General features: G+C 41.2%; 2 protein-coding genes across 2 annotated transcripts; one reads left to right on the forward strand and one right to left on the reverse strand.

Moving 5' to 3' along the window:
• Window positions 1–215: 215 nt before the first annotated feature.
• Window positions 216–5,297, reverse strand: LOC115444095 (general transcription factor IIH subunit 4). The gene is made up of 11 exons (XM_030169746.2): window positions 4,956–5,297; window positions 4,617–4,721; window positions 4,083–4,214; window positions 3,616–3,801; window positions 3,419–3,491; window positions 2,811–2,918; window positions 2,474–2,557; window positions 1,870–2,075; window positions 1,493–1,607; window positions 1,103–1,243; window positions 216–787 (listed from the first exon to the last, which is right to left on the reverse strand). Exons 1-11 carry the CDS (start codon window positions 5,105–5,107, stop codon window positions 644–646), a joined length of 1,446 nt encoding a protein of 481 aa, XP_030025606.1. The 5' UTR covers window positions 5,108–5,297; the 3' UTR covers window positions 216–643.
• Window positions 5,298–6,523: 1,226 nt separating this feature from the next.
• On the forward strand, window positions 6,524–9,406 carry LOC115444096 (pro-epidermal growth factor-like). Its single transcript, XM_030169747.2, has one exon. It carries the CDS (start codon window positions 6,901–6,903, stop codon window positions 7,609–7,611), a length of 711 nt encoding a protein of 236 aa, XP_030025607.1. The 5' UTR covers window positions 6,524–6,900; the 3' UTR covers window positions 7,612–9,406.
• Window positions 9,407–9,760: the final 354 nt, after the last annotated feature.

Here is a 9,760-nt window from a genome sequence, read left to right on the forward strand (position 1 = left end):
AACATAATTCAAAATTGATGATGTTTTTATTGAAAAAGAAAAAGTGGTCACAATAAAGCCATACATGATTCTTTGATGAGTGCGAAATTTAAAAACTTTGCCTATAACTCTAGTTTGAGTATGGCTGGTCTAAAAGTTAGAAGCATGAAAATTATTTATAAAATTCCTTATGTATCGTATTGTGACAGACAGGTTAATGAAAAATAATACGCCAATTTAAACCTTATAAAACGTATATTTACAGAACACGAGAACTTTTTACGCTAAATTCATACACATTATCATACAAGCAGTGTACTTTCTCGATGATTCACTATAGCGGCTTTTAGGTAAATTGATTCTTATTGTACACTGCTTAGAGTAACTAATAGTACAGCAGTGTTGCATCAATAAGGTCCTTATTAGTCAATGGTCAATATAGTCTCATCTTACAACACGCATTGTTAGTCGGAACCTGGAGATCACTGTCAGCATAAATACACTTCTTAACCTAGTCAAAGATTCGACTACTTCCAAAGCTAGTCGTATCTTAGGAAACCGTTTAGTGCATTTTTGACGTCACATTCAACTGCTGGCGACTACTCAGACTTCTTAACCTAGTCACAAACGACTAGGACTACCAGGCCTAGTCGTATCGGTGCGACTATGACGTTTTAGAGTAACGCTTCCAGAACTTCTTGACGTCATCGTGCCCCGCCCGTGTGACCACCATAGTACGACTACGTTCGTTCTGCCATGTTAATACTCCTTGCTGTTTGGCGTAGTCGCGTAGTACCACGAAGTCCGCCTATGAGAAAAAAAATATTTCATTATTATGTAATATGCAACGATTGATCGCGGTTTAGATTACCAAAAATTTAGAAGCTATGAACCGTAAGATATTTTTATTGTGTAAAGGGAGGGCAAGCTGACTTTCGTAAATTACTTCTTGCAGAACTTGCGGCGAGTCATAAGTGTACAGAATTATTACTGCTAGTTCAAACGCATCTGAAAATTCTAGCTAACAGCATTGCATACATCAAGATATTGAAAAATAACTAAAAAGCCAGTGATAAAACTTTTTATACTTATGTGCATTATCAATGCCGAGTATTATCTGTACCTGAGATAGGAACTGATTGTAGACGACTCCTTCAGTATAAGTAAATCTATTCCGCTCGCTCTCCCACAACTTGATCTGATCCACAACTGTAGGGGGCAGCACTGACGACGACCTTATCCCGCCCGTCTCCGATTTTAACATCTGCAAAATAATAACACATTCATAAGAAATATTTTGTTTTGTGACTCATAATTAAATTAGTTTAGGTGATTCATAAGCAATATTGATGGTTTGTTATGTGTATCTCAGGAAATATTTTCCCTAAAAATAAATATTTTGATGTGACTCATAACTAAATCGATATTTTGATGTGACTCATAACTAAAATCGATATTTTGATGTGATCCATAATTAAAATCGATATTTTGTAAAACTAAGAACAATAATAACCTGCATATGCGAGTGCTGTTCTAAGTACCGTATGATCTGCTGCGCCGTGATGCCGCCGCGCAGAGCCTGTCGCACCGACTCTCGCGTCAGCACGCCCACTACCAAGTTTGGGAACCTGGTACAATTTATAAAAAGTTATTTTCCAATATTATCAATTAATGTGACTCATAAGGAAAGATTTATCTTGTTTCACAATTATAAGGTTAAATATTTTCCTTAATAAAAATAAGAATTAAACAATCAAGCCTATCATTAGTATTGGAAAAGAAATTTAATTTTAACACATTAGGAGACATTATTTGCAGTTATGTGACTCATAATGAATATTATTATTACACATGTAAATTTAATTCAATGAATTGTGACGTCACACATACCTGTACAAAAGCTCAGTGAACAACCCAAGCAATGCGACCTGAAGATTGGTTTGCGTGTACGCATACACCCTGTAGTTTGTCTCCACTATGATGTATCCCTGTTGTTGCGGCTGTCCGGCGGCGGGGACCGGCGCAGGGATGACGCTGTCGTGCGCACACGCAATGTTCAGCGCCAACCGCGTGGGGTAGAAACGACCAGCTTTACGCTGTTTAGCGGAGGGTTATTTTATTATTTGATTAGAACTACCTCGGCTGTGTGGTTCAGAGCACAGTTCTGAGGACCCGTATTTCAATTCCGGGTGAGGCAGTGGTACAGGGTTTCTCTACTAAGTATCAGTTTAAAGTCTGGAATTTATGGCGATAGGCTCACCCCTTATAGAATTTGTGAGAAAGACCACACATGGCAGAAAGTGTTCTGGTTACATTTCCGCTTACCCATTTAGGAATAAAGGCGAGATGTGTGTGTAGTGCTTCAATTTTTAAAATATTGTATCTTAATGCTTACCTATATTAAAGCTTTTGCTGTCTTAAAATAATTTTATCATTTAAGGTGTGAAATTTAAAATATATTAAATAAATTAATCTAAAATTGTTTATAACTTACTTTTCTTTGATAAACAAGTCCAAACTCTCTTAGATGCTGCAGAAATACGAGCATATTGTTGCTCATGCCTTCTGTGCTGTAGTCCTGAAAAATTGTAGACAAAAATGTTTATAAAAAAGTAATTAGTTTATCCGTTCTAATTGAAATAAATAAACTAGAATAATTGACCACCAATTTCAGAAAAACGATCTGAATATTTATTTTATCCATTTTCATAGGTTTATTATCAGGATCAAATCTAAAAGTAATAATAATAAAAAGGAAAAAAAAAAGGATTGATTATTGAAATCGGACGTAAAGGATAAAATTAAAATGAAAATCAAGGTGTATAAATTACCTTGCCAAGTGTACTAAAGCTAAGTTGATACAGAAACGCGAGGCACTCGGCCGCACTGAGACTTCGCTTCTCAGCCGTGTGGAGATAGTGCTGAAGGAACAACCACACCTGCAGACAATAAGCATTTTTATTAAAATTAAATATTGACAAGAGATGTCTTCTTCAATGTCAACCTTAGGTCGGTGGTGGATTTGTTAATTAGGCGTATCGGTTGCGGCCTAAGGGAGGCGGGCATATTTTATAAGAGCAGAGACTTCCCGCCCTCACACCCACCACTACAACTCCTGTAAGCCAGGATCAGCAGCGGCACGCATTTTGACACCAAGCAGTGAAGCTCGGCAAGTCTCAAGGAAAACTAATTTGTCATTGTCCTGCAACAATATTACTCAAATAGAAAGATAGGGAGATTTAAAAAGAGCAGCTGATGACCTTTATTTTAGATAGGCGTCCACGCTATTAAGTACAAATTAGTTGCAGAATCTTTGTTTCAATCCCGCATAATAGCCTGGCGGATGAGAAAAATGTGGCGCGGCATAAAAAACTGTGTGGCAAGTTCCATTCAAAATCAACAATAGAATAGTTAAACATAGAGTAAAGGCATGATATACCTGTTTGGCAGTGCTAAGTAGTAGGAACTGGAAACCCGCTCGCGTTATCACTGCCGAACCATCCTCAGCATCCCTGTAAAAAAAGAGTTCCACAGATGAAGACAATATTGTACATTAGTAAAATAGTATCCTTTTAGGTTGTATTACTAGATTACATTATCCTACAAGCATAGTAAACTCATCAGTATAATACTGACCTGGTCATCAGTCCAGCATGTAGTAGTATCCGCACAGCATCAGCACTGATACCTTCGGTCTGCGCACTGCCCACCATGTAGTGTAGCACACACTCCCAACGCTCCAGCGCATACGAGTCCAGGAACGCGACGTCTCGCGCCTTCCCGTCGGGTTCTAGAGATGACGACATGCTCCATGGCCGACCACTGCAATTTACTCATTACTTTAAATGTAATAGTATGTCCATTACTGCGTCTATTACTGCGTCTATTACTGGAGTGTACATGTTCATAACTGGATTATTAGTGATTCTACAGTAAGAATGGAAGGTGCGCAAAAATTAAGTGGGGCTGCTTTAACATAGCAAGTACTACAGACAGAGTTGGGTTTATTACTTTAGGAAAAAAGAATATTGACACCACTTCCACATTGGATTGTATTTCATGATCATAACCCTATCTATCCAATATATACTATATATACTCACCCACCAAGCAATGCAACCTTTAAATTCTTTTTGAAGGACTGTGCCAACATCCACCCTGGCATTCCACCAGGTATTGGAGCTTCCTGCCAGACTGATAACTCTGATAGAGCCTCACATGCTTTGGATTGTTCCCTGTTGAATACAAATAATTTATTACACTCAGAATTAATTCTATCACATGTAATTTTCCATTTTGTATATTCTTAAATCATATTAATTATCATTGTATTCTAGTTTGCAGAATTTAGTGAAATAGATAATTATAACTTTTGGTACTTAACAATTATTGTTACAAAAGCAATGCAGGACTTAGCAGTACTTCATGTTTTTACTTATTATGGATCAGTGGTGAAAGCTGAAAATTTTCAAAAAGGAACACAAAACAAGTTATAAGTTTTAATAATATGCATAAGTGTGGGGTGGAAATTGTTCTAATGGTAATTAGATTTCACATAAATTATGAAAGAGAAGCCAACTGAATCAGCTTAATTTAAACTGCCAGTCACAAAGCATTTGATGAATGTACCAACTTACTTGGCAAAAGTCTGTGACACCCAAGACGTGACTACAGCCTGGGGCACAGGCTGCTCAACGAACAGTAGCCGAATGACGAAGTGCCGCGCCAACTCCGGTAGTTCCCTGGAACCATACAATTTCTTTGCGATACAATTATGAAAACAATATATATCAAGATGTTGATAAATTGGTTCTGTTATTCTCACTATAGATTAAATTTTTGACACTTTATATTTGGTCATTAAGCTACCCTTAGTTCCAAAACATCTAAAAGAAATTGAATAAAAATATGTTTAGTTAACCTCAAACCAGAAATATTTTTTAAATTTTGTAAATAAACCTGAGTCCTAGACCTACCTGTAAACAGCCAAACATATTGTGGGGTAATTGTATAATGTCTCTAGGAATTGTGGAGTTCTACTTTTTAGATATTCATGTAGGTCTTTGCATTGTAATGTCGGCGACGGGTTTAAATTCAATGACGATTTTGATTTCGACGACTCTGACATTGTCTCAAAATTGTTTTTGTTTGCTAAGGGTTTATGTGAGCTACACAATACAAGGTTATTTTATAAATTAGCCTTTATTTAAAATACCAAAACATCGAACATATTATTGACAATTGACAGTACACAAGACTGTGATTATGACACTAAAGTTTACAGATAATTTATCGTGATTTTTATTTTTAAATTCACAGATACTAAAATGTTAAAAGAATGAACTCCATTCATGACTTCGGGTCACCGACCTTTTATGTCAGTTTTATTACGTTCCGTTTCTCTTAATGCGTAAATCTTAAGCATATTCTTTTGGAATATTGGAGGGTTGACAAGCGCAATGATGGAATAAAGCGCAAAAAGCGCTATGGATGGCAATTAAGATATTAATTAACTCTGGAGTTTTTTTTTTATGTTGATGAACTAAAAGAACCTCAAAAAAATTATAACTTTTGCAATGATAAATTTGTAATACAATGAAGTATGAAAAACTTATGAAAGAGAAAGTTACCTTTATTTATGTAATAACATGTGCCATTCTGTAATATACACTACTCTCTGCCTCATTTATTTTATATTAAGTAGTATTTATTAAATTCTACTCAATATCATTACCATGTATTCATAAAATCAAATACAATCACTTATATTACGTATAACTCTGAATAAAAACAAGTTTGTGTAGTAATTATGATGCTTTTTGTATAGGTACCTGTTAACCTTTATAATAATTAGACATACCTTCCTACTTTTAATGAAAGTATTAGGTAATATTAATGTTTAGGTAAATCATAAAACTTGAGTAACCATGATAAACTAAATTAACATTCCTTTATTTTTTACCATTTTATGTAAGTACTTACCTAAAATATTACTGAAGGGTCATTGTTTGTCGAATTGGAATTTAAGATTTCTTAGTTTATGTACCTACTTACCTAAGTATATATAATATTATGTAGTATGTTGATCTTAGTTTAAATATAATAATTTAAAAAATATTTTTTTATGATGACTTTATAAAAAGTATAATATATATTACAATATTAACTATCTACTACTCGTACCTACTTGATTTAATATTTTATACATACTGAAAAAGAATGGAATCTCAAGAACCTATACCTACTCATTGTAGCCTTATTTACGTTTATAAATACATTGTCATACGCACGTCTAACTACATTACGATTGATTTCTAAAACGTTAGTAAGTTTCATAATAGCCAAATATTTATCAGCCTTCTATTTAAACTTGACAAATAATTTTCCATTCAAGTTCCACAATGGTCGAGGGTCGGAATAGCTGAGAAAAAGAAATACCTTGTTCATAATCCCATACAAAAGAAAAAAAGGTTTACTCACTCACACAAACGCCGGGTTGACGCATACGAGTGTAATTTCCCCATACACGGACAGGTCGTACGCGGAGAGGTGCGGGTGGCGGCGAGCGGAGGGCGGCGAGCCCCGCGTTTCATTCTCGTCGGCAGATGGCGGATGCAGTGGACGCTCTCCGTCAGTCGCGCATAGACAACTCACCGAGATCAGTGTGCTCGCAACACTCAGCACCATTTTGTGTGTATCTTTTCGAACGGGACATTGTGTGTTTGTGCTCCGTGAACGGACGTGAACTCACGACGCAGCAGTGTCAAACGACGTTCGGCGTTTCACTTTCGACATGCGAGCAGAGGGATCGATGCGATATCTCGGGCGCCCGTAGAAACCGCGCCTCCGTCATGAGCGAGTGATCGTCGACGTAAAAAAAAGCGAACACAGGAAACATGTCCGGGCGGCCCGCCGACGCGGATGCGAGCGAAGGGTTCCAGTTCGAAATTCGAATGCGGTCATGTCATCGCCTCTCGGATTTCTCATAAGTCACCGTCCAATGTCAAAATCGTGCACGTCCCGCGAGCGCCGACCCTCCGGATCGTGCGGAAAATGCAATCGTTGGTAGTTTGGTGGGCGGTGATGTCGGTCGCCTGGGCGCTGGCGGGTGCCTGCTCGAGTTCCATCTCGAAGCGGCCCGCGCGACCGGCACGGCCGCAGCGGCCCCATCCGCAGCCGCAGCCGCAGCCGCGGCTCAACGTCACCTTCCCTACGTTCAAGTGCGAGCCGGACTACTCGGAGTACTACTGCCTGAACGGCGGCGTGTGTTTTACGGTGGTGATCTCCGACAGCCCCATCTACAACTGCGAGTGCCGCAGCGGGTTCGTCGGGCAGCGATGCGAGTTCAAGGACCTGGACGACTCGTACGTGCTGACGAGCCGGCAGCTGATGATGGAGACGGCGTCGATCGCCGGTGGCGCGACGGTGGCCGTGTTCCTCGCCATTCTAGTCTGCTTCGGCGCGTGGGTGCGGCTGCACCGGCGCGGCAAGGCGCCGCCGTCGGAGGAGCGCGGCCAGGTGGAGCTGGTGGCGGTGGCGGCGCCGGGCGGGCGCGTGTCGCTGGCCACGGCGCCCCGCATGCACGGCGCGCACCCGCCGCCGCCCGCACTAGCCCCGCCGCCGCCGCACTAGCCGCCGGCGCCTCCAGTGTATATAGATAGTTTATGTGTTAAGTTATGTGCTGAGGACGGAAGATGTAAGAAAAATTTATGTGATAATTATTTTACAAGCTTATAATTTATTCGGAAGGAATTCTTTTGTATATACCGTTGGATCCGTCCGGTTCCACCTTGCGGATAAAATTTCAGTTTCCCTCCCGGTGTTCATTTGTGGATTGTATCAGCATCCAGTCCAGTGTTTGTGGGACGTGTGAGAACTGCCACCTTGTACCTAATACTGCTCGCTTCAACTACACCTGTTATATGTTATGTTGTTGTTTGTGCTGTATCCACTGATACGGAGAGTGACCTGAGCTCACCGCTCACAAACTATTTCTTTTTCACATCTTATTTGCCATCACATTAAGAGTATTAATAAGGAATAAGTTTTTGTGTAGCGGTGGGCAGGTGTGTGCAGGGTGTTGGTGAGTTTGTTTGTCCGTCACTCTGCACCCACTGGATGTTATTGTTTGTTAATGTATCCCGAGCTGTGAGGCGCCGGCGTGGTCTGCAGAGGGCCCGGAGCCCCTGCAGGCCACGCGGGCCCGCACGGCATGCAGCAATGCTGTAGTATTTATTGGACTGTAGTGCACATGTGAGTGTTGGGGACGCCGAGCAGTGCGTTGGTTCCTATAGCTGTACCGGGCCGAGGCCCGCACATTCCATCTCGCGGATAGGATAATTTTACTGGAGTCAGTATTATTTTGTAATACAAGTGTTAAGCGGGCAGCTTTATTATATTTTTAATTTATACCTGTTATCCCGGTGGGATAGTGCTGTATTGTATATGTTCAAAGTCTGAGCACGTACCGTCGACAAGGAACGCTTCTTTTTGTAAATATAGCCCGTGTAGGTATTTATTAGATATTTATGTTGGATTATTTATTGACTGCTTATTTAGTTAATGTACGCGCGGACGGCGCCGGGGCCGCTGGGCACCGGTGCCTCGGGGCTCCGGAGCTCAGGGGGGTCCCAGGGCCGTCTCGACAAATTCGCCTCACTAAGCGGTTAACTGTTGTATTCTCATTCACCCTGCTAAGCATGGCCTCGCGTATTGTATATTCAATTGTAATCTCATCATGAATCTCTCATTGTCTAGTTTATTGTAAAAATTGAAATATAACATTGGATGGTGTGTAATGTAAAGTGGTGCCCGTCGAGGTGAGCCGTCGTGGTCCCCTCCGCGCCCCCCACCCGGGGCCCCGGCCGTGCCCTTCACAGTTTCTGTCACAAATTGTCAATGTATAACCATTCTCACATATTCGTAGTCATTGTATTTGAGAAACGCCGCAGACACTGTGGAATGGGCGGCACATGGCTAAAAACCAAAATATATTGAGCTCTCTGTCTATAAATAGTGTATCCGACGACGGCTCAAGCCTCGAAGGGGACGCAAAAAAATAGCAAAGTTAGATAGGCTGTGAAATCACAGATTTAGACGGGGGGCGGGCGCCTGTCTGGCGGTTTTACCATAGACCTGGTGCGCCGCGGCGCAGTTTCATTAGTTGACGAGTGTTGTCACAGAGGCGCCCGCGCCCCGTCGCCGAGCCCGCGCTGTTCGACCGCCACATTTCGCCCCCGGCCAGTCGACGTGCGGGACTCGTAGCGCCGATTCATATGAGATTGTTTATACGAACATTCCAAAGTATTTGTAATATATTACCTACAATGCTAATAATTTTGAAGTATGTGTTAAGAAGCTACATTGTTAATTATACAGTTTTCTATTGATCATTTGTTAAAAGAAAATTATACGAAACTAAATCCTTTACGTTTCTTTCATTGCTGACCCGAATCCGAGATGCGTACGTGTGGAGAGGAAGGGCGTCCGTCGGATCGCATCGGATCCGTCGGCGGCCGAGAGCCGCACCTACGGCTAATTATTACAATCTTGAACTAGTTTTGTGTAATGTGTATCGAGTATCCAGTTATACGCGTTCGGTAATCGCGAAGGCGGCGCTGCTGATCGGGCCGGCGCGGTGGTCCTTACGTATGGTTGTGCAACGGCGGACCGCGGCCCCCGGCACGTCACTCCGCCCACCGGCCGCCGCTGATCGCTTTTCATGCACTTGTGCAATCAAAATTAGTTCAAACGCTGTGAAATTGACTAATCGAGCGTCCAT

Source organism: Manduca sexta, chromosome 16 (assembly GCF_014839805.1).
Source record: "Manduca sexta isolate Smith_Timp_Sample1 chromosome 16, JHU_Msex_v1.0, whole genome shotgun sequence".
In the NCBI taxonomy this organism is placed as follows: domain Eukaryota; kingdom Metazoa; phylum Arthropoda; class Insecta; order Lepidoptera; family Sphingidae; genus Manduca; species Manduca sexta.